The sequence below is a fragment of the Thrips palmi genome, unplaced genomic scaffold, assembly GCF_012932325.1.
Source record: "Thrips palmi isolate BJ-2018 unplaced genomic scaffold, TpBJ-2018v1 HiC_scaffold_10, whole genome shotgun sequence".
Lineage (NCBI taxonomy): Eukaryota > Metazoa > Arthropoda > Insecta > Thysanoptera > Thripidae > Thrips > Thrips palmi.
The window spans coordinates 1,948,204-1,971,520 of NW_023144621.1; the positions used below are offsets into that span (position 1 = coordinate 1,948,204).

The 23,317-nt window shown below is 43.5% G+C and overlaps 4 protein-coding genes and 1 long non-coding RNA gene across 6 annotated transcripts in view; 2 read left to right on the forward strand and 3 right to left on the reverse strand.

Annotated features, from left to right (window-relative positions):
• Window positions 1-949: 949 nt before the first annotated feature.
• Window positions 950-3,292, reverse strand: LOC117654323. The gene is made up of 3 exons (XR_004588305.1): window positions 3,143-3,292; window positions 2,959-3,063; window positions 950-1,092 (listed from the first exon to the last, which is right to left on the reverse strand). It is a non-coding gene; the product is annotated as an uncharacterized LOC117654323 (long non-coding RNA).
• Window positions 3,293-14,919: 11,627 nt separating this feature from the next.
• Window positions 14,920-23,317, forward strand: part of LOC117654290 — a 24,153-nt gene continuing 15,755 nt past the window's right edge. The window contains exon 1 of one of the 2 annotated variants that reach the window (XM_034400818.1): window positions 14,920-15,117. The gene's annotated coding sequence lies outside the window, so the exon portion shown is untranslated. The remainder of the gene's footprint in view (window positions 15,118-23,317) is intronic. The other variant, XM_034400817.1, reaches the window with a different exon arrangement.
• Window positions 16,514-18,195, reverse strand: LOC117654340 (suppressor protein SRP40-like). The gene is made up of 4 exons (XM_034400924.1): window positions 18,000-18,195; window positions 17,373-17,884; window positions 17,080-17,266; window positions 16,514-17,007 (listed from the first exon to the last, which is right to left on the reverse strand). Exons 2-4 carry the CDS (start codon window positions 17,514-17,516, stop codon window positions 16,514-16,516), a joined length of 825 nt encoding a protein of 274 aa, XP_034256815.1. The 5' UTR covers window positions 17,517-17,884; window positions 18,000-18,195.
• Window positions 17,777-18,963, reverse strand: LOC117654341 (vicilin-like seed storage protein At2g18540). Its single transcript, XM_034400925.1, has 2 exons — window positions 18,000-18,963; window positions 17,777-17,884 (listed from the first exon to the last, which is right to left on the reverse strand). Exons 1-2 carry the CDS (start codon window positions 18,945-18,947, stop codon window positions 17,777-17,779), a joined length of 1,056 nt encoding a protein of 351 aa, XP_034256816.1. The 5' UTR covers window positions 18,948-18,963.
• On the forward strand, window positions 20,614-23,154 carry LOC117654342. The gene is made up of 7 exons (XM_034400926.1): window positions 20,614-20,657; window positions 20,928-21,090; window positions 21,232-21,399; window positions 21,843-22,010; window positions 22,156-22,323; window positions 22,882-22,944; window positions 23,032-23,154. Exons 1-7 carry the CDS (start codon window positions 20,614-20,616, stop codon window positions 23,152-23,154), a joined length of 897 nt encoding a protein of 298 aa, XP_034256817.1.

Here is a 23,317-nt window from a genome sequence, read left to right on the forward strand (position 1 = left end):
TTCCGAGATGCCCTCGGCGATCAAAGGCTCAAAAATTCATTGAAATTCCCCAAAAATTCTTTAAAAAACAGAGAAATTCATAGAAATTCATTAAAATTCTGAAATTCAAAAACTGCAGCCAAGTTCAAAAAATTCATCAAAATTCAAAAAAATCTTGAAAATTCGCAAAAATTCATTAAAATTTTGTCAAAATTCAAAAATTCAACAAAAATTCAAATATTTCAAAAAAATTCATGAAATTCACGGCCATGTACACCAAAATTCAAAGTAGTTTCCCCTTGGTCACGCTATACTTTATCAAACAATCCACATCGCCTGAGAAGCAGAGGTATGTGGCTTGGTTACTGTTAATGAGTGCTTTAAAGCGTTTGGAGGAGAGAAGGGGGGGGGAATCATTTGACCGCTGAAACTGGCATGACATCTTTCATACTAGCCCCGGAACAAAATGTTGGAAATATTTATTTAAACCACGACTTTAAAGGTAAGCAATAAATAGCGAAACAACAATAAAGGGGTGGTGATTCTGAACGCGTAAGCGTTAACAGTGGCTGGGAAAGGTGCATGACGCCTGTTATTCCTGTATAAGAGGAATATAAGGGGGAAAATTCCTCATTCGTCCTTAAACATCAAAATTAAGCAAAAATTTTTTTTTCATAATTTTCCATGAAAAATATTGCTTTGAAACTTTTCAGGAAAACTATGAAATTTTTCATATTTTTCATGAAAAATTTCCGACCTTCGCATCCCTAGGTGCAGCTGCTATTTGAATTACGTAACGCCGGCCGCTCTGGCACTCGAGCACCGGGGACGTTTCTTTACAGTGCCTGACGGTTCGCTGTTGCTCGCGCCCTATCCAGACACCGAGCCGCGTGTCATCAGTGGCTGGAATCTGATTTGCCGACGCAACCCGGCTGCCGGTCAACTTGCTTGCGTCGAGGGACCGACGTTGGCCCGGCGAAATATTACTTACTTGTAGAAGACTCGGAGCTCGTCGCCGGGTAGAGGCACTGGTCGAGAAACAGGCCTTTCCTGAAGATTCTCTGCTTCAAAGCGGCTAGGATGTCCTCCTTCCTTGGGTCAGGGCGGCTGCGACTGCAAAGATGGAATCGGTCTTGGATGAAAAACGACAACACTAAGAAAAGTCTACGACGCGTTTGATTCGTAACTATAGTCATTCGCAAAAACTGAGGGCATTGTAGAAAAGCTTGAACTTCCTCTTTAGCTGCTAAGAATCGGGTCGACTAATTTGTCGCGATTATGTAATCCAAGCACATCAGAAGATTAAAAATTCAATTTCCAGACAAGCCAAGGTGTTTTCTTCTCCCACTGTAATAAGCTATTCCGTCTGAAAGAGGAAGGGAAGAAACTGCAAGATAGCCGCAGAGAACATAACAAACCCTCACTTGTTTCCTAAGTTTAACATGATCGGGGCTTTCAGCGCACGCGCAGAGCAGAGACAACCCGAAACCAAGTGAGGGTTTGCGGTGTTCTAGCGACGGCCATCTTGCAGTTTCGTTCCTCTTCCAGGCGGAATACCCCATTACCGGTACGTCATGCATCAAGGGGCGAAAGAGAGAGGGGGCATCTGCTCAGCATAACGCTGCGTTACAAGGGAGGATGGGGGCTCCGAGCTCGGCTCCGAGCCAGCGTAACGCTACGCTAAATAAGTACGAAACACAATTCATGAGTATCAGAAGTTAAGAGTGCCGTTACGCTGTTACCGGGGGTGGCCCAGCGTAACGCTGCGCTACCTTGGGTGCGTCCGCACTCTTAAAAGCCTACGAAGGATTTGCTTCACAGCTACGAAGAAAATGAAGGCATTGTAGAATTGCTTCGAACTGCGAAGAAATGCTTCGTATTTAAAGGATTTTGCTTCATAATACGAAGCATTTCTTCGTAGATTTTACAATGCCTTCATTTTCTTCGTATTACGAAGCGATTCTTCGAAGAGTTTTTACTGCGCGAAAGTCCCCGAGTGCGGCCCCTTCCAGGTTCAACTCATCCGAGGGGGGAACAACTGCCCACATTCATTGTACAAAATTTGAACACATTCCCAGATTCTGGAGGAAAAACCGCCTGTAAGTAGGCAACACGTGTGACAAATACAGCAGAAATCTTGCACATTCCAACACATTCCCACATTCATTGTACACTAAATCTTACAGTGGGTCACCCCTCGAACTCATCACAGCTGCACCGACCCCATCCCGCCATCCATTCCAATCTCTCTCTCGTCGCACATGCCAACGGAGCAGTGAAGAGTAGAGGTCTTTCAAGTTACACAGGGTCACAAGGCCTGACGTATCCCGATCGCTATAGACGTTAGTAAATCCTCTGTAGGGATAAGTAGACGATAGATATACGTTGGTAGAGGAATAGGTATCTTACGGCGCCCTTATCAAAAGTGGGTTAGTGTCCGTGCAAAATAGACTATTCTAGTCGTGGCCAAGTGAAAAACAAGAAGAATCGCAAAAGACATGTACAGGGCATTTGGAGTGAATATATTCACTGAAAATATGTTGAGTGTACAATAAAACATTCTCACTAACTTCTCGCCAGCAAATGGTCTTAAATATACAAAGTTAAAGTGCTAAAACGTTGTCTTTTGAGATTCTTCTTGTTCTTCACTCGGCCACGACTCGAATGGTCTCTTGGGGAAGCACTGGAAGTCAGGTGGGTCGTCTGATGAGAAACACCCACTCAACGAGCGCTGCCTCTGACATCAAGCGACCTGACTTCCGGTCTCTTTCTTTTTCCCGAGGGGTCGAAGTGGATCTACTTTTGTACTGTACGACTTTGAACGCCAACAAACATTACCGAAAGTCGGGTTGCGTTGCCGACTGAGAAAACGAGCCGCCTTTTGTCAGTGGCGAGGTTGTGATTGGCCGATGCAACCTGACTTCCGGCGAATATGCTTTCGTCTGGGGGCCGAAGTTGGTCTGGCGAAACAGTACTTACATGCAGAAGACTCGGAGCACTTCGCCGTGTTGACACGCTAGTCGGGAAACTTTCTTCCTGGCGAATTGCCGTTTCGTTTAAGGCCTATGTTGCGGTGACTCCAACCTTCAGGGCGACAACAAAGAAGGGCGGTCTTGCATGATAAACAGTAACGTCCGAGACAGGGGCGGTGCTGCGTACTCACCCGTTCGGGTGTAGGGAAGCTGTGTGGGCCAAGCGAAATCCGGGTAGTCCAGATCGGAAGAGGTTCTGAAGCGGACGTGAACGAGAAAAGGAACTGCTCACACTACATGTCATATACAATTTAGTTCGAGACATCGCAGTTTATAACACAAACTTTTGGGAAATTTTTGAAACCCGGACATTTTTTGTGAAAAATTGGGGAAAAATTTTTAGGGAAAAGAGGGCGTAAACGGGAAATCCCCCCCCGGACGCCTCAACGCCGAACCCGAGGGGCGAAAACTCCTTTGAATGGGGGTTTAAACCGGCGCCCCGAAGGGCCCCACAAAGTCCTAATAAGAAGGGGCCGAAAAATTTTAGGGTAACCCAAGGAACCTTTCCGCCAAGCAAAAAGGGCAAACCTTAGGTTAAAAATCGGTAAAAATTTGTCGGTAACCCGGAAAAAACCAAAGGGCCGGGGCCGACCAACTGGGGGCAAAGGGTGTTTTAAACCCCCCGCTGGTTTGGTGGTCTGGACCATTTTGGGGCGGGGTGGTCGCAACCAAACGGGGGCCCCCCCAAAGGGTGGGTCTGCCGCCCATACTTTTTCCCTCCCTTGGTTAGCCCCCCCTGGGGGGTCAAAATTGGCCCCTCCAAATTGGGCCCCACCGTTTTTGCGGCCCTTGGAATTTTTGGTTTTTAAAAGTCCGTGTGCACAATAAACTGATGTCTCGTACAAAAATTTGAACTAAAACATTTGGCGCGCAGACTGTGTGAATTTGAATACAGGCGCTCCCACCTCCTCTCACTGTTTTTATTAAGGGGCCATTCAACTACGACGTCACACGTTTTACGGAGGGAGGAGTCAGAGGCCGATTGTGGTGTGGGGGAGAGTGAGAGGAAGACATTGTGACATCACGCTAATAAGCAGTGTAAAAAAAAATGCCGTATGCAAAAGGCGTGGGCCACTTATAAAAGAACTGAAATCAGCAATCCTCAGCTACTTCAGCTCAAATTGTCACTGGCTGAAGTACATGGCTGCACTTTGCTCAGATGCTTCCGAACAAGTTAGCGCTTGACCGGATTCGTCGAAACGCAATCAAATTTTAATGAAATCTCAATTTAGGCACCTAATTGGGACGATCTAGTCGCGTTTCTATGTTTAAATGCCCAGGAACAATGACCTGGACACATGTGACGTCACGGGGAGGGGTGAGTCATAACCGTGACCATTTTTGAGACTACTGGGGAGAACGGGTCGAAAATTGAGCACTGTTTTCAAGGGGAAACAAAAACTCCAAAAAATTTTTAAAAACACTAATGCAAAATTCAAAAAAAAATTTCAAAAAATTTTTCAAAAAAAATTTTAAATTCAATAAAAATTTAAAAAATTTTCCCCAAAATTAAAAATTGAAAAAAAAATTGAAATTCTTCAAAATTCCTGAATTTCTAAAATTTTTTGAGGGGAAAACCCCTTTAAAAAGGGACAAAATTCATTCAAAATGTGTCAAATTTAAATAAATTAAAAATTGAAATTTCAACCCTATTAAAATGAATTTCATTTTTTCTTAATTTAATGGTTTTTTTGTTTAAACGGGACGAAAACCGTTGAGGGGAAGGCCCCTCCGGAAACTTGGTTTGAGGGAGATCGCTTTTTGACACCCTCTCCAAGTCTCACGCAGGAAAGACGGCCAGACGTGGGCGGTGGGGCGCCGAGTATGGCAGCGCCTGCATTCACGCGTCCGAACGGGTCGGTTGAAACAGAGGGATCTGACACACTCGTTGGACCAACCCACTACTGCGCGATGAAGGCACAGACTCCAGAGGACGTTGCAACCTACTTCTTGGATGCTCCCGAGATGCCCTCGGCGATCAAAGGCCCAAAATTCATTGAAATTCACCAAAATTCATTAAAAAACAGAGAAATTCATAGAAATTCATTAAAATTTATGAAATTCAAAAACTGCAGCCAAGTTCAAAAAATTCATCAAAATTCAAAAAAATCTTGAAAATTCGCAAAAATTCATTGAAATTTGTCAAAATTCAAAAAATTCAACAAAAATTCAAATATTTCAAAAAAATGCATGAAATTCACGGCCATGTACACCAAAATTCAAAGTAATTTCCCCTTGGCACTGATTTACATTGTTAGGAACGTTTTTAACATATTTTTAACATGGTGCCACAAAACACTTTTTTGAGGTCAAACTTGTCTTTTTCTCCAAGTTTTGTTCTAATCACAGCTAGGAAAAGACAAGATTGACCTCGAAAAAATGTTTCGAGGCACCGTGTTAAAAAGACGTTTCAAGAGGTTCTAATCAGATAGAGATAGTTGAAAAAAATATTTTTCCCCCCAAGTCAAGTGGTAAAATGACCCAAAACTTAAATTGTTCACAATTCCTCTAATAATTGCCGGAGATGGCTGAAATTTTGTGGGGGTATTTACCTGTGGTTAGGCACCATTTAAGCCAAAGAGGAGCGAAATCGCCGATAGTCTACTTCAAACGGCCCTCATGTGCTCAAATCTTCAATAAAAATAGTGAAATTGAGCAACTTCGAGAGCCCGTAGCGTCCAAACCCGTTGTAGGGGGTTGTTTTCTTGGGATACTTTATAATTGATAATTGTTTGTTGCTTTGTGGGTATCAAACGAGGACGAAAATTCTAATCTGATTGCCACTCTGGCGTGTAATGTGAAATCTCAACGCTCAAACAAGAAACTTGCGTCCTCGAGCCCTGGTTCACGCTATAATTTTCATAACTGTACAAAAGACACGGTTGATTTTAAAGAAACAATGCACTGGTAAAACGAAAGCGTAACTCTATGCTTGAGTCAAGCACAAAGTTGCGCTTGAAGACAGACGTTACGCTTGAAATAAAGCATACTCTGGAAATTCCCCTTTGCATTTTATACAGGGGGAATCTGGGCCTGTTACGCTTGAATCATGATGGTAATACTACGCTCTAGTTTAGCCAGTGTGCTCTTCCCCTGTGATGATGTTCAGCTCGTTGGGTCCCGAAGGAACCAAACTTTGGCATTCCGAATGCGAATACCAGCGTTCAACGCAGAATATAAAAGAATAACGAAAAACATGTGCTTTGTCACCGGTTCGGAGGGTTCTCCACAAATGATGTCCTTCGTCGATCGTTCAGCCCCAGACCGCCTCCCCGCACACTGACGTGAAAAGAGGTATTCTGACAGACTAAAATCACGATTCGACACTTTTCATGCAGATGTAGTGTGAAGAAACTGATTGAGGGGGGAAGATAAGGCGAACGATGTGGTAACGCTGTCACCACCGAATCGAACGACTCCCTTCACGTCAGCCAAAGCAGTGGCATTCCGAGATGGGCAGCCCTCGTGGAATGACGTGTTGTGCGGCGCTCATCGTGGTGCTGTTGGAGTGCGCTAGCGCGCTACCCGCAACCTGGTGCGCTGCGCCACTGTCAAACGAGAGCACGTCCATGGAGATTGAGGCACTGCAAGTCCACAGCCTGCTGGAACCAGCCCTGCTGCCCGCCGGGTCGTCGCCGCCCAGCTTGCTCATCATAGGAAAGCCGCGGTGGCTGGGTTCGTTCCTTCACATGCAGCAAACGGCGACCGTGTCCATTTTGCCCAGATCGAGTGGGCCGTGGCCAGGCAGACAGTGGCCACGCTCGACCGTTAATCACATTCTCTTGGCTCCGAACTCTGTCATCATTTTGATTGCCGAAGACCAATCGTCCGATCTGATCGCCACTCTCGCTGCCTTGATGCGCCCAATTAAGAGCCGAATACTTCTTTGGACGGCGTACAAGTCAGTCAAGACACTGAATGATCTAAAGAAGATATCAGCAGCTACAAGATGGTTCCGTGTGATGACTATGACACTGGTTGTCGGGGACGCTGAACACGGTGCGACTACATACTCCGCATTCTTTGAAAACAACAACTGGGACTCCCCGTCATCTTGGCGAGCGGGCGCAGTGCCGTTCTTCCCGCCGTGCTTCTTCCAAGGAAAGGTAAACGGCATAGTGCATTTTACCAGTCTAGAAAAAGGCGTGTATCACACCTTGCTGACGGCGTACGTGAAGGCAGTCGTTCATAAGCACGCAAACGTCAGCTTTGTGGAAAATACTTCTGGAAAATGGAGAGATTGTTTGAGCGAGTGTCATTTTGATGTGGTTAGTACTGAACATCCGATTCGAATTCTGGATGGAACGCAATGGGATTTCGTTACACGGAGCATCAATAGCGTGTTGGTGGTGGTGCCCTCCGGGATGGGGAAAGGCAGCTGCCTTGTCGACAGCGTGACCAAAGAATTCACTGCGCCTTTCTGGATTGCCTCGGGGTTGGCTTTCCTCACAATCGCCGCCGGATTGCTGCTGCTAAGCGGGCGCACTACGGCTGTCTTGGACGCCCTGGCCCCCATGGTGGGGCAGCCTGCGTCGCTCGTCGGCAGGGACGCGCGCCGCCCGTTGCTGGGCAGCTGGCTGCTTGTCTGCGTCGTCCTGTCGTCCGCCTACACCGGCAAACTTCTCTCCGAGCTCCTCGTCAAGTGCACCTCCAGCAACATCCAAACCTTGGACGAACTGGCGCAAACCAACCTCTCCGTACTATAAAACCCGACAATGCAGCTGAAATGGCACTCTTCGTTTCTGCCTGACGCACTGGCGGAGAGAGTGACCAGAATCCAGGGGCCAGTGGGAGCGAGCTTGCGTGCCGTGACCAACCGAACCGCCGCACTTTTGCTGATCAAGTCTGCTTTCCCTTTTCTGGGGCCTCACCTGAAATCGTTGGCAAACGTGCACACCTTTGTTCTACCGGTTGAACTTGTCACAAGCCATGCCTTCATGAAGCGAGGATCGCCTGTGGGAAAGGCTTTTGCCAAGACCTTGAGTCGATGCGCGGCTGCTGGAATCAGTCCCCCATTGTAAACCCGTTTTCAGAACCTGAAGGACACCCGCCAGTACCTCTTGGAACGAGCCAAAGCTCTCCACGGCGACCCCAAGCTCGCTGCGCTGAACATTGCCAAGCTGCAGATGAGCTTCGTGCTGCTCGCCAGCGGCCTCCTGTTGGCGACTGCAGCTTTCGTGGGCGAGCTGCTCGTTTTTCGGTTCAAGAGGCCAGCTGTGGAGACCCTCCCAGGCACACCTTTGCTGGCAGTGGAAGGGCGACCAGGAATGTGATTAGAAATGTCCAGTCTGCAGTTTGTGACCATCTACACTCGCGACACGTTACTGACTTTCTGCTCAATTTGTCAGTACTTATGCAAGTAATTTGTGCAACCATAATACGTACTTTTCCTTTTTAAAAGAACTACTTAGGAAATATTAGATAATGTACTGAGAATTTTGTTATGTACATAATTTAGAAAGGAAATTAGTCATACTTACTTAGAAAAAACTAAGTATTATTGCTGTTTATACGAATACGTCATTTATGAAGAAAAAGTCAGTAACGTGCCGAGAGTGTAGAAACGGAATGCCGCGCACCGTTTCGGCCCACTTGAAGTATTTTGAGCCTATGTTCTACATTAAATATTTTGTTTGGGGACGAAGCACTTCTTCGTAGACGCGTGCACATCACACTTTTATTAGAAGCTACTAAAATTTTTAACACGGTTTTTTAAAACAAAAGTGTGAGTTTTGTCACGTTTTTACAAATATGAGGCCACATTCTTCGAATAACAACGAAGGCCTGAATAGTTCATACGATTATAAGCGTGTTTTTTCTGTAAATCGAGATTTGTAACTAAATGAAAACTGACATAGAGCATGAGGAAAATTATTGATTCATACTGACGAGATCCGGATTCAGCACACTATGAACAAGTAGCAGCGAACGACAGTTCAGATATGTCAAGTTAAACTGCAAGTACTTCAGATACATTAAAGTTGCAAAAACCTTTGTATAACTGCGAACCAAGTTCCTGCATGAAGATTATTATTAGATAATTAGGTAAGATTATTAAGTTAGTTTTTTTTGTGACTTAGAATGCACCCAAATCCCTCACAATTTTAGAAACGGTGGTTGGGAAGGTGGTCTTAGTTTAAGTGCATCGCTGAATCAAATGTGTGTTTGTTGTCGCGCACAGAGTTTGCGTCTGAAAATAAATAATCTAAGATGGCACCAGGATCGCATCAGCAACCCCTATATTCCTCAAGCAATTCTATTTCCTTCTATTCTACTACAGAAGTGTCGCAGTTACCAATATACGAACGAACATGCTGTGAATCATGCCTTTTCATGTCCATTTCAGTGAAGTCGTTTTTTTATTAATGCTACGTTAAAATTGAGAAAATATTACTCAGGACATTTCACCATCAGTTCATGTTTTTTATTCAACGATCATAAAATAGCGTAAGAGGAATAGTGTCAGCTGTAGTCATGTTACGTAAAGGGTTGCCACATTAGCGGCTTGCCGTACTCAGTCGTGTCTATTTTAACAATCAAGTTTTAACAATCTCGTTAACGAACACGTTTGTAGCTAGGCAGAAGTAACCTCACGTACCCGCGCGGCCGGTTTTGCGGTAGTACCACGAAGCCTGATGGTCACGGAGCAGACACCCCAGAAATCACACAAAAGAGTATTCGTCTTGTGCCTAACCGGTCGCACGAGTTCCTATGAAATCCCTGTTTGTTGATTCTTGGTTTACGTGAATAAAGCACTGTTTGAACACCTTGTTGAGTCTTTTCGTTTAGCAAGGCAAAGGATGACTGATGGTAGTCAGCAACTCTTGGCAGAACAGTGTGACTTTCTAGATCCTCCTGCAAAGTTTTCCTGTTGTTTACAAATCAGCAAGCCTACATTGTATGGTCTACCTGGGGTACGCCTGGAAGCACGCCTGTTAACTCTGGTGCCACTCCACTGAGAATCCAAACGCTATGAGTATAGCGTCAATTGGTGCAATGCAAAAGCATTGCACATGAAGTGCAATGCCTCCCTATTCCCATGCATTAGCATAGGGCATTTTCGGGATGCATTGCACGTAAGGTGCAATATGGCTGAGGCATTGCACGTATGGTGCGATATCTCGACGCATTGCACCATACGTGCAATACTCATAGCGTTTGGAATTTCAGTGTCTTCACTGTGCATCGAAAGAAGACGTTTACCGTACCGAGGAGGGGAATACAGGGATACATGCAGCCCGAGGGGAAAACCACATTGTAGGGGGACACAAGATTTCTTACGGCTAAAGATTTCGTCGGATTTCACAAGATTTTAACCGACATTCAGCTCACTGTAAATGTCTGACGGTGAAAGGCTGCACCAACGTATTACACTGTTAAGAGAAGTCGTTATTTTACAACAGTAATCCCAACAATTGGTGTTGTAATTTTTACAAATAATAATTCGTAAATTAACTACAAGTTTCCCTGACATGAACAATTGTAATATTTTCGACAAACTTACTCATAAATTTAGGAATAAATTCGAAATTTTTACGATGAAATCTTATTGTTACTGACGAAAGATCGTAGTTTTACTGATAAAATCGTTTCTTACGACTATTCTCGTTTTAAACGCGAAAAATTTTTTTTCTTACAAATGAAGCTTTATTTTTAAGAATAGTTGCCTGTTAAATTTGTGCCACGAAATGCACTTTTTTTTTTTACAAAGAAAATTGACAATCTGTTCATCATTTTACAAACTGCTTCTAAAATTTGCAGGTGAAATCGTTAATTTACAAGTATGATTGTAAAAGCAAGTCTGAAAAAGTGCGTTTTCGTCCGTTGTTTCCTTACTATATGGGAAAAAAAAAAATTCTGAAACGACCAAAATTTGAGGCAAAATTTTGTAAGTTTAAAAATATTTTTGTAAATTGACGAAAAAAAGGTGGATGAACAGATCGTTTTTTACTCGTTCTTTACACACCACTCACTAACATACAAAACTCTATGTGAAGAGAACGAGTATTGTGTTCAAAAATGAGTTTTGGGGGACATCTTTCATCTCAGATCTGACAGCATGGGGGAAAAATGAGAGTGGTATCAAATGAAAGATGGAGTGTCAGTCGCTAGATCGTAAATGAATTTTTTTTTTTGCTTGCAATGAGAAAACTGAGAAAATGAACATGAAAGAGAAAACGTTTTTAGTGCATTATGTGAAACTAACCTCTTTTCAAGTGTTTGCATCTTTTGATATAGAACGCCACTGGAACGCAAACAACAACGACAACGACCAGAGATCTTTGGCCAACAAAAAACTGGGAGGGTATTTTCCAAGTGACAATGGATAATTTTGAGAAATTTGGTCAAAAAGAAACATCGTTTCACGCTAATCGTGCTATATGACTCAGAACTGCTAGCGGTTTCTTCCTAATGAAAATTTCTTGGAGGTGTTGCATGTCTTATGTTGGAGATGAGGACGAAATAATAAGTTTCATTTGATTCTTTTCTTAATAAATGTGTCCTTCTGAGGGTTTTGGTCAGGGAAAAAAAGCAGGTTTTTGGCCGGACTCACGGACTCTAGTGTAAATTCGATTATGCACGAGAATCGATATCTCGAGATATCGCGATGCATCGATGTTCCCTGCCTGAGAGGAAAACCCAAACCGGAAGCGTTCGTTAAAATGCAAAATTACAAATCGTCTGAGGAAAATTTCATGTAACGATCAGCGACTGACACATCAATCTAGCTTTGTAAAGAACGAGTCCCTCCCATGTGACATCAATTCTTTGATGTCTTTCCTTCTTGTTACATTTACGAGCAGTTCGTGGTACAAATTTAACAGACAATTAAACCATGACCAACACAAATTACCAGTTGTCGCAGACAATGTATGATTAAGTTAAAAGAATCGTCTCATGAAATCATATGACCAAGTCAGTGAATCGTCTCATTGAATCTGATGTCAATGTCAAACCTTTAATGCGCTACACTCATCATCATATGGTTTTCTTTAAGGTTAGTACTATAGTAAACTCAAGCATTGCAATGAAGCCTTTCCCCGAAATCAGTGCCAAGAGTCAGCAAAGACTATTTATTTTGGGGGAAATTAGCATCTGGTTTTTACTCATAGAATGTATAAAAATATTTTTTAACTGTTATTGAGCAAAGCAAACAACTAAAAAAAAAAGTGTCTGAAAATATAAATGGAAATACACTCACAAAGGTTAAAAAAACCCAAAACATTCTTGCAATTATCAAACACACTCCACTGACTAAAACATTCCCCTGTAGCGGGGGAGGGGGGGGGGTGGACGGACGGACGAAACGCGTAATAATTGTCACTTTCATTTTCCGTTTTCACTGAGTTGACCCCCGGAGGGGTTTTAATCATTCTAAAATATCGAAAAAAAATTTACCGTACTCACTTCTAAGCCCTTCTGCTCTTTAGTTTGTTTTATTTGCCAAGTTTTTATAGGTCCCGTATTTGAGAGTCGCGGCCGCAAGTATGAAAAAATTTCTACGAGCTGCCAAACCCCTGCCAACCTAACCACGCTAAGAACCTAATTCAAAAAAAAATGTTTTGAATATTTCAAACAATAGTAATCGTGAAAATAAGATAAAAAATCCCCCTGGGGGGGATTTAGGAGCCTTCCGGTGGAAATTTTGAAACTATTTGTGCGGTAGTTGCGAGAAATGTGAGTGAGTTACAGACAGACAGACGCACGACCAGTCACTTTTTGGTACCCCCGAACACGGCATGGGCTCGCTATCGCTCGCCAATAAGAGTGTACCTGGGAAAATACACTTAAAATAGCCCATGCTCTTAGATAGGACTAATCAGGGGGCGGCAACGGCCTAGGAGGCGCGTGAAGCCATGCGCGAGTAAAGTGCAGGGGGTTTCTTATTTTGCTTCGATCGTAAGATCTAGACCGTTGATTGCAAAACGCTTTGCACAGATCGAAAGAGCAAAAAATTTGGGGTGCATTAGGCCTAGTAGACTGCCCGATACTTCCAATTCAACCGAACAAAAGGGGCGAAATCATTTACATCAACATGGCGCATTCGATTTTTTTTCCCAAAATTTTATGTTTTTTTGCGTTTTTCGGTTTTTTTACTGCACCTTAAATTAGGTAAGGGAGGATTTCGAAAAGGGAAATTTGATCCAGGAAGCGGAAGAAGGGAATAACTTGACTTATCCCCAAATTGAGTTTTTATTTTATTATTGTGCCTTAGAAGGGTTTTACATCATTACCCCAAAATTATTTGACTGAATTCCAAGCAGTTTAGGAGAAAATCCACATGGAAAAAGGGTATAACTCAACTTAACCCCTTTTACGGTCTAAATTCATTGAAAATGGAGATAACTCAACCTTAGTCACATGAGTCCGTTTGACAAATTGGCAAAAGGATATAACTCAACTTGTGTTTTTATGGATCCAGTGTAAAAATAATCAACTCAACTTAACCCCCCTTAATTTTAAATTTCAAGTTGGAAAAAAGAGCTAAGTCCAAAAAATACACCAAGTAACATACACTTTTGCAGACTATTGTTCCACTTGACTTGTCTCCAAATTCCACTTTGTTTAGGAAATAAAAGGGGAGCTGACTCTGTTTTCCATTTCAACGGAAAGTGATGTCGCAAAAATCCTCTACGGAGTGACCTTACACTTTTGATTTGTTTTCCAAATTTTACTAAGCTTTTTGAAATTATTAACATCTGCAACATTCATTTGTTTTTTTTAGTTTTCCCTGCTAACAGTTTTTTTTTCTCCTGAAAAATGGCCAAAATTGAGTTATCCCCTTCTTCCGCTTCCTGGATCAATTAGCCTAATGCACCCTAAATTTCAAGCCCTTTCTATCGGTGCAAAGTGTTTTGAAAAGCACAGTCTAGTTTTCATAATCTCGAACAAGTGCGCAACCTCTGCACTGACGGCGCGAGCATCGCTTCACGTTCTCCCTAGGCCGTTGCCACCCCCTGGACTAATCGACTGTATTTTAGCGTGTACTTGCCAGGCACACTCTATTTTAGCGTAGGCCTAGCATGTATGCTGTAAATAAGAGTGTACTTGGAAGTATGCTCTAATAAGAGTGTACTATGTACACACTTCAGTTTGCAGAGTATGCAGAAGCGCCAAACGAGTGCGTGGCACCGACCGACAGGGTACTTCGGAGGAAATCCAGACCAGAGGTGTGCATATCCATCCGTCGAGCATCCGTCCCATCCGCAGCGGCAAGGGGTGGACTGGGCTATCTAGGTGACGATTCGAACGCGTTGTTTCGCCTTGCAAACGCATGCAACTGCAGTCCGGGCGACACAGGCGAGGCAGCCACGCCGCCGCTGGCCGGGCGAGACGGTAATGTGGATTGCCAACCTGCGGGTGGATGGTGCCGTCACTGTAAAAAAATTGTAGTCAAATTCCTATACGTAGTATCATTAAATAAAGGCATATGCTATTAACAGCCAAACTGGAAGGCATATAACTGCAAATGTCACTCATTAGCTTGGGATCTTTTTATAATGACCCCTACCTAGAGAAAAGTTTGCGAAGAGATATACTAATATCCAATAGTTCGTCGGTTTGGAACGGAATGCGAAATCGTTCATAGTCTTGTCACTGATCTCCATCGCCGAAACGTTTTGTGCCGCAACACACACACCCACTCAGAGAGAGAGAGAGAACTCTAAGTTCAGCGACACCTCAGGCCACGCCCGAACAGCTGTTGATGCTTCGCGCGAAACCGCTGCTGGGCCACCGGGTGACTCACGCCAGCTCTGCGCGCTCCCGAGCCAGAATCTATTGCGCAACGACGCGAAAAGCCGCGCGCCGCCTCCCGTCCCTTTCCCCTCGCCCGGCCAGGCTCCCCCTCCACCCCCCTCCACTCGGCGGCAGCGGCGGCATCGACCCAAGGCCGCCGCAGCTCCGCCGGCTTGTTTTGCTTTGCTCGCTAGTGCGGCCGGCGCGACGCGGCGGACGTCCGTTCCGTTCTTCACAGTGCAGGCGTGGCGAGCCAGCCAACACCATCGAGTCGACTGCCGGACGATCACAGGGCAACACCGAGCCTGCACGCCGTCGTCGGCTTCCTTCAGGAACGAGCCGTGGAGCCAACCACTGGTGTGTGTGTGTGAGTGTGTGTGTTTAACGTGGTGCAATACGTTAGAAAAGTTTTCATCGCATCAATTGGTGCGATGCTGCCACTGAAAATCCAACTATGAATACAGCGTCAATTGGTGCAATGCGTTTGCATAAAGTGAAATTCCCATGCATTAGCAAAGGGCATTTTCTGGACGCTTCGCACGTGTGGTGCGATGTCCTCAATGCACTACGTTTATAGCGCCTGAAATCACAGTGTGTTACGCGAAGAAATCTAAAGCGTTACATGGTCCCGTTTCATGAAGCGTTCAGTCCTTACGCCCTTCTTGCAGCACCAGAGGTCGTGCTCTATTTTCCCTCCTTCTAAATGCATTTTAGGATGTATGCTCCTTGAAGGAAACTGCCTTGAAGCGGCCTTGCAGCTACGCAAGAGGGGCGTAAGATCTGGGGCGGGAACACACTGAGGAAAAATAACGGTAAATCCTGGATAATTTTTTGGCAGATGATACGAGATGATACGTTCACGTATCAGCGTGCTTGTACTCTCGTGCAGAGAGTACCGAGTTTCCGGCTAGCCAGCCAGCACCGAGTTTCCGGCTAGCCAGCCAGCAGTTGCCTCGTTGCCCCCTGATGGAGCAGGGGAGAACTGGGGATTTCTTGGATCCCCGGGGAGAGATGGGGACGACCCTTGGGTCCCGGGGGAGAGATGGGGACGACCAGGGTCGTCTGGAGGGATTTGTCCGAAATGTTTCAAAATAGATTACCAAGGACGATCCCTGGGATATTCTTGAGGATTATCCTTGTCTCCCTAAAGCCGTCCTCAGAAGTCCATCAGGATTATCCTGTTTCCTCCACAGCCGTCCCTACGATGTCCCTGTAGATAATCCCCCTTTCTCCACAGCCGTCCCTACAATGTCCCTGTAGATAATCCCCCTTTCTCCACAGCCGTCCCTACGATGTCCCTGTAGATAATCCCCCTTTCTCCATAGCCATCCCTCCGATGTCCCCGAGGATAGTACTTCGGTGCTCCTCCGCAGCCTCCACGGAAGTCCCCAACGATCTAACATTGAGATTGGAAAGAAACAGGAAGCTTTCATGATAAATTTGTACATTTATTTAAATTGTCAGTAATGAGACACCCCAAACCAACAATGATCACAGAAATCACATATTTGACTTAAAAATCAACGTAGAAACAATAGTACTCGTAAAAATACGAGACAATAATAATTGGATAATAAGAGCATAATACTGGAAGACATGCTAAAAAAACAATATTAACATAATTAAAAAACAAAAACAAAAATGCACACTTGCACTATAATCACAGAAATAACAATTAAAACAATCATACATACTTCAAATGTCAAACCATTTAAAAACATAAAAAAAAAGATTTATAGAAATCACTTGAAGCATTGGCTTAGTTAATCACTGTCAGCGCTGCCATCTGGTGAGGGAGTGCCATCAGCTTCATCTTCGGATGCTGGGGTAGAAGTCCCTTTGGAGGAGCTCGTGTCATCTAATGAACTCGTGTCGCTTTCTGAAGATTCACTGTCGCTGGTGCTGCTTTTATTAACATGTGTTTGCTTGCCAATTTCCTTCGTCATCACATCATCATCTGATTCTGAAGAGTCTGAGTCTGAAGAGGGCTTCTTCATACCTCTGCTTCCGTCCCCCTCATCATCAGATTCTGATGCCGTAGTTTTCGATTTCTTTGCTTTTACTTCATCATCAGATTCTGATGTGTCTGTCTTAGGTCTCTTCCTGCTGCTTCTCTTTGAAAACTTCTTTGACTTCTTATCTTGCTTCATCTTCTCATGCTTTATGCGGCATTCAGACAAAAACTTAATTATCCGTGTGCGGATTTTCTTGGCTGTCACCTCACATCTATACTGCCACTTCATATGGAGTAGAATTTCTGCAAGAAGATTGAAATCATGAGTGCGCAAACCAAAGACAAAGGTCAACTTGCTAAAGGCACTTAACTTACGTAGAATCGAAGCCAGCTCATTTTCTTCAACAACATGGGTCCCAGTTGTTTTGACACTGTATTTGTGGATGTCTGTTGAGTAGAAGACATGTGCCAGGGTTTCGATTCTTGCTGTAAGGTATACCACATTTTTTTCAACTTCTTTGATCATTGACAATTTTATGAACCGGTTGCTCCCAACTTTCACCTGAAAAAGACAAATATATGTATAAATATATATATTAATACATGGAATGGGCAAAGGCCGGGGAAAAATAAATCATCTGCATTATGTGACCAGTGGCAGATTATACCTCGCCCGGCTTCACCACCTCCTCATCAACCAGGTTCGCAGGGAGCGTGTCAAGCTTTGACAGCTTACATTTTTTAAGTACAGTTTGCGCCGGCGCCTCAGAAGACAGCATTGCTAGCAATAAGGAAAGAGAGAGAAGAGACATGCATGAAAAAGGGTGCAAAGCATATCACACATTTGAGACTGAGGCAACAGAACAAACAAGTATCAGCCATGAGCATGAATCGTATACTAAACATGCAGGTTTATGCCCACTGGTGAGGCGGAATGAAATGCTTTTGAGCCAAGAAGCAGGCAAAGATAAAGCTTCCAAGATCTTTGCACAAGGACAGATAAGATATTGAAGAAAAAAAAGCAAGAATGTAAGGAACTTACATTTTAATTGAGCCACCAAGTCAGCTTCTTCTAATTTTTTTTTTGGTCATTGATAATTTTTTCCTGCTCCTCCAATCGTTTCTTCAATTCAGTGACTGTCTCCTCAAGCTCCATGTGGCTTCGTTTGTTGCATGTGTCCTGAAAGAATGAAATGCGCACATGAGGCATTGCAGGTAGTTTGCTGAATCTATTATAAACATATTAGTCTTAATGTGTAGTACTCACACAGATTCTAATATTTCCTTGAACTTACCTTGTGCTTCGAGTCTTTGCCATCTTTATTCTTCGGTTTATTCTTTGATGGATTCTTCTCCTCTGTGCCCCTCATCTCATCTTTGTACTTCCTTCTTTCTTCTCTTCTTCTCTTCCTACCCTTTCCTCCATCCTCCTTGTCTCTATCAGTCTCTTTTGACTCACTTTGTTCATCTTTGCGCTTCTTGTGTTCCTTCCTTTCTCTTTCCTTTTCAGTGCCTTTTTCCTCCATATCCTTCTCCTGATCTTCCTTTTTGCGCTTCTCCTCCTCCTCCCTTTCCCTCTTCTTGCTCTGTTCTTCCTCCTCAGTTTCTTTCATTTTGCGCTTCTTCTCCTCCTCCTCCCTTTCCCTCTTCTTGCGCTTCTTCTCCTCCTCCTCCCTGTCCCTCTTCTTGCGCTGTTCTTCCTCCTCAGTTTCTTTCTTTTTGCGCTTCTTCTCCTCCTCCTCCCTTTCCCTCTTCTTGCGCTTCTTCTCCTCCTCCTCCCTTTCCCTCTTCTTGCGCTGTTCTTCCTCCTCACTTTCTTTCTTTTTGCGCTTCTTCTCCTCCTCCTCCCTTTCCCTCTTCTTGCGCTGTTCTTCCTCCTCAGTTTCTATCATTTTTTGAAGTTCTTCTTCATCCTTTTTCTTTTTCTCCTTTTCCTGATTTGCCTTTTCTTCCTCTTCGCGCTTCTTCTCCTCCTCCTGCAGTTCCCTATTCTTACGCTTTTCTTCTTCTTCCTTAACTCTTTTGTTTTGAGTGTCTTCTTCCTCTGTTTTCCCATTCTCCTGATCTTCCCTTTTGTTCTCTTTGCGCTTCTCCTCCTCCTGCCTTTCCAAATTCTTACGCTTTTCTTCGTCCTTTTCCATTTCATCCATTTCATCTCCTTCTGCCTTCCTTTCCTTTCTCTCAGCGTCTATTTCCTTATTTCCCTCTTTGAGCTTATTTTGATTCTCTTCTTCCTCTACCATTTCCTGCTCTCCTTCAGCATTGTCCTCTATCATGCCAGTGCCCCCTTCACCATTCTCCACTGTCTTCAGCTTGTCTTTCTTCTTTTTACGTTTAAGCGTCTTGCTACCATTGACTTTTAGTCCATCATTGGTCATAACCTACAAGAAAAACAGATGGTGAAAATTTGGACAATAGAGAACACTTAAGACTAGAATTATTCATTACCGTTACCTGTTGCTTCGAGACCTTCATGAATTTCTGTATATTTTCTTTCCATTGTTAGAAGCCGCAGTTTTGATGCAGTATCCGCTGTGACTGAAAAAAAAAACAAATAGCATGTTTTTAAAAACCCCTTAAATGATGAAACACACAAACAGATAGCGATATTGCTGCCCACCTTAGCATCACTTGCCGCCTTCTTGGCTGCTTTCAAAACTGTAGGAAATTTGAAGGAATCCAGTGGTAATGCCACAGGAGTGATCGACAGACGAGGGGGAGGTTTCACTCTTTTCTCCTTGATGGCATTCAACTCCTCCACATTGTCTGCAAAGAACATATTGGTTACTGAGCGGAATCTTACCACCCACTCACAGGGTCTTCAAAATGACATCTATTTGAAGTTCTGGCTGGACTAAAATATCAGCAATATCATGTGATAAGTGGACTCGACCGCACTGAAACCCAAAGTGTGGACAACTCCACACTTCAAATGCAGAGTTTGAAGTCTCCACACTACAAGTGGGGAAAAACTGGCAAAGCTCCCATCTCTTGGCACGGCGCTAACGTGGAGACTGCATGCTCTGCCTTGCAAATGTGGGGACTGGAAATTCCACACCTCCGCGTTTAAAGTTTCAAGTGCGGAGTTGTCCACACTTGGTTTCACATGCGTCGGAGGGTGATTGAGTTCACTTACTACTTAGAGCCAGGATGGGGTGCTTCACAAGGAGATTGGGTTTCTTGTCGACCACTCCAAACTCATCGTGACGGTTAAATTTCAAAGTTGATGAAGGCTTGAACGCAAAGCACTCGTAGCCGTCTTTGATGCGCCACAACTCAGAGGTTAACAGCACTTTGGGATCTTCAGAAGGCCGCGACAGATCGTGCACCAAAGCTAACATTTTTCTATGCTCATCTAACATGAATCCACGAGAAACAAAGAACCTCACAAAAAGAATTTGGGGCCCCTACTTCTTCTTCCGAACGTTCACGTTCAGAATGCAAGCGAAGCGGTGAGGCGCGTTCGGCTTCCCGTGGCAGTTGGCGGTTAACCGCCGAAACGCACCCTGATCGTCAACTGTTTTTCAAATTTTGCCGACCAATTTAATGATCCAGCCCAAAAATGTAATTTGAATTTAATCCCCTTTAAATGTTTAAAATGACATTTTCTCGATTTCTCAAAAAGATTCATTCACTTGACTCAACAAAACGAAAAACGAGGGAACGGCTTGACAAAAATTTTTGAAAACGTTCTTGGGTTCGGATTATGTTTGTAGCGGGCGCTCCCAGTTTGTTTACATCCAGACCCCGGGGGAAAACCCAAGGTTTCTTCTTCAGGAGAACAAGAAATGCCGCTTCGTTAGTGCATTTTGAAAAATGAAAGTGAAATTATGTAACCTTGCACATTGTATTGTAACATTGTTGAAATGTTTTAGTAATGTAAAGGTAAGCAACTGGCAATTTTTGACCATGGATTTCATGGGTTTCACGCCTTCGTACCAAATTGGTCACTCGTAATTGCAAGTGGCTTTGGACCTCTTTTTAATGAAATTCTACTTGCCGAAAAAAGGGAAACCCAAAAGAGACGATATCAGGGGGACAGCCGGACTACCAAAAGGAGGAAAAGGGAAAAGACATTCGTCAGATGACTCTGAGGAAGAATTGGATCCAATTATCTGAGAGAAAGCGTTAGCCCCATTGAGGGAGTACGAGCATTGACCATTTAAGGACATCACATGCAAATTGATTTTCAATGCTAAGTAATCACAATGTATACATTGCAGGATGGAAAACTTAAGCAAACTTTCGGCTGAAGATGATCCTCACAGCACAAGGAAGCTTGAACCTTCAGCTGACGAGAAGGGCAAAGGCAGCAACCAAACGATAGAGGAAAGTAATCTGTCATTTGAATCCCAGACACATGATTCATCTGGCTCCAGTCAGAAGGTAAGCATAACATTGGAAGTGTATGGCAAAGAGATATTTTTGTTTTGTTTGAATTGTGACAGCACTTCTGTTCCCTGTATGCCCTGATTTCACTCATAAATTTGTATGCATTTTCTAAAATCTTGATGCATTCATTCACAGGTTACAAACACAGTTTCTTCACCCATTAACAGTGATGCCGTGTCACCCAAACTTGAAATGGAACCCTCAGAGTCTGATATCATGAACAACGATAGCAACCAAAGCATGGAAAAAGGCAGTACTTCATTCGAATCCCAGACACATGATTCATCTGGCTCCAGTCAGGAGGTAAGCATAACATTGGAAGTGTATCTGGCAAAGAGATAATTTTTGTTTGTTTGAATTGTGACAGCACCTCTGTCCCTGTATGTCCTGATTTGACTCATATTTGTATGCATTTTCTAAAATCTTGATGCATTCATTCACAGGTTACAAACACAGTTTCTTCACCCATTAACAGTGATGCCGTGTCACCCAACTTGATATGGAACCCTCAGAGTCTGATATCATGAACAACGATAGCAACCAAAGCATGGAAAAGGCAGTACTTCATTCGAATCCCAGACACATGATTCATCTGCTCCAGTCAGGTAAGCATAACATTGGAAGTGTATCTGGCAAAGAGATAATTTTTGTTTTGTTTGAATTGTGACAGCACTTCTGTTCCTGTATGTCCTGATTGACTCATAATTTGTATGCATTTTCTAAAATCTTGATGCATTCATTCACAGGTTACAAACACAGTTTCCTCACCCATTAACAGTGATGCCGTGTCACCCAAACTTGAAATGGAACCCTCAGAGTCTGATATCATGAACAACGATAGCAACCAAAGCATGGAAAAAGGCAGTACTTCATTCGAATCCCAGACACATGATTCATCTGGCTCCAGTCAGGAGGTAAGCATAACATTGGAAGTGTATCTGGCAAAGAGATAATTTTTGTTTTGTTTTGAATTGTGACAGCACCTCTGTTCCCTGTATGTCCTGATTTGACTCATAAATTTGTATGCATTTTCTAAAATCTTGATGCATTCATTCACAGGTTACAAACACAGTTTCTTCACCCATTAACAGTGATGCCGTGTCACCCAAACTTGAAATGGAACCCTCAGAGTCTGATATCATGAACAACGATAGCAACCAAAGCATGGAAAAAGGCAGTACTTCATTCGAATCCCAGACACATGATTCATCTGGCTCCAGTCAGGAGGTAAGCATAACATTGGAAGTGTATCTGGCAAAGAGATAATTTTTGTTTTTTTTGAATTGTGACAGCACTTCTGTTCCCTGTATGCCCTGATTTGACTCATAAATTTGTATGCATTTTCTAAAATCTTGATGCATTCATTCACAGGTTAAAAACACAGTTTCTTCCCCTTTAAACAGTGATGCCGTGTCCCCAAACTTGAAAGGAACCCTCAGAGTCTGATATCATGAACAACGGGGGCAACCAAAGCAGGGAAAAAGGCAGTACTTCATTCGAATCCCAGACACATGTTTCATTGGCTCCAGTCAGGAGGTAAGCATAACATTGGAAGTGTATCTGGCAAAGAGAAAATTTTTTGTTTTTACAGGCCTAGAACACGGGCATTACAAACTGAGATTTTTTTTTTGCTCTTTCACTACCTAATATATTTCTGAAACGACTCTAACAGTTGTACTTTTAAAAAATAATTTTGCATATCTACATGGAATTCTAAAAGCACTGTCTGTTCTTATTATGTCCTGTTTTGACTCATGTTTTTGGCATTTTTTCCTTTCTTTGCAGGAAGCTCTCATTATGATTCTGATACCTCTTTTGCTTGTGATGATATTGGATCAGACCTGGAGTGTTTTTAAGCTTTTTATTTGGAGGAAGCCCCTGAAGAGCATGAAGCGGAACCAGAACAGAATCTAGAAGGGTTTCCAAAATATTCAGGACAACCCCGGCAACCAGCATGGCATTGAAGACCCAGATGATCCAGATACCCAGATGACCCAGATGATCCTGACGACCCACATGGACAAGGAAATGACTCAGGGTCTTCGTCTGAAGGGATGACGATATTAACAATGAACACCATGTAGCCACATTCAGCAATAATCTTCTCAATGTCAATGTAAATTTAGTTGGTAATCTCACCCAAAGGGGAGGTAATTTGTTTGCAGTTGGCGTCTGCTGTCAGGCATAGAAAGACCTTTGAAAAATTTTGGGAGACCAGTTT

Coding starts and splice junctions, on each gene's coding strand:
- LOC117654340 (XM_034400924.1), bottom strand. CDS start 17,516: ATGTCTCTTCTCTCTCTTTCCTTATTGCTAGCAATGCTGTCTTCTGAG. Junction 17,267..17,372: donor AGGTGGTGAAGCCGGGCGAG/GTATAATCTGCC, acceptor TGTCTTTTTCAG/GTGAAAGTTGGGAGCAACCG. Junction 17,008..17,079: donor TGAGCTGGCTTCGATTCTAC/GTAAGTTAAGTG, acceptor ATCTTCTTGCAG/AAATTCTACTCCATATGAAG.
- LOC117654341 (XM_034400925.1), bottom strand. CDS start 18,947: ATGGTAGAGGAAGAAGAGAATCAAAATAAGCTCAAAGAGGGAAATAAG. Junction 17,885..17,999: donor GCAAAGACTCGAAGCACAAG/GTAAGTTCAAGG, acceptor TCATTCTTTCAG/GACACATGCAACAAACGAAG.
- LOC117654342 (XM_034400926.1), top strand. CDS start 20,614: ATGGATTTCATGGGTTTCACGCCTTCGTACCAAATTGGTCACTC. Junction 21,400..21,842: donor CATCTGGCTCCAGTCAGGAG/GTAAGCATAACA, acceptor ATTCATTCACAG/GTTACAAACACAGTTTCCTC. Junction 22,324..22,881: donor CATCTGGCTCCAGTCAGGAG/GTAAGCATAACA, acceptor CTTTCTTTGCAG/GAAGCTCTCATTATGATTCT.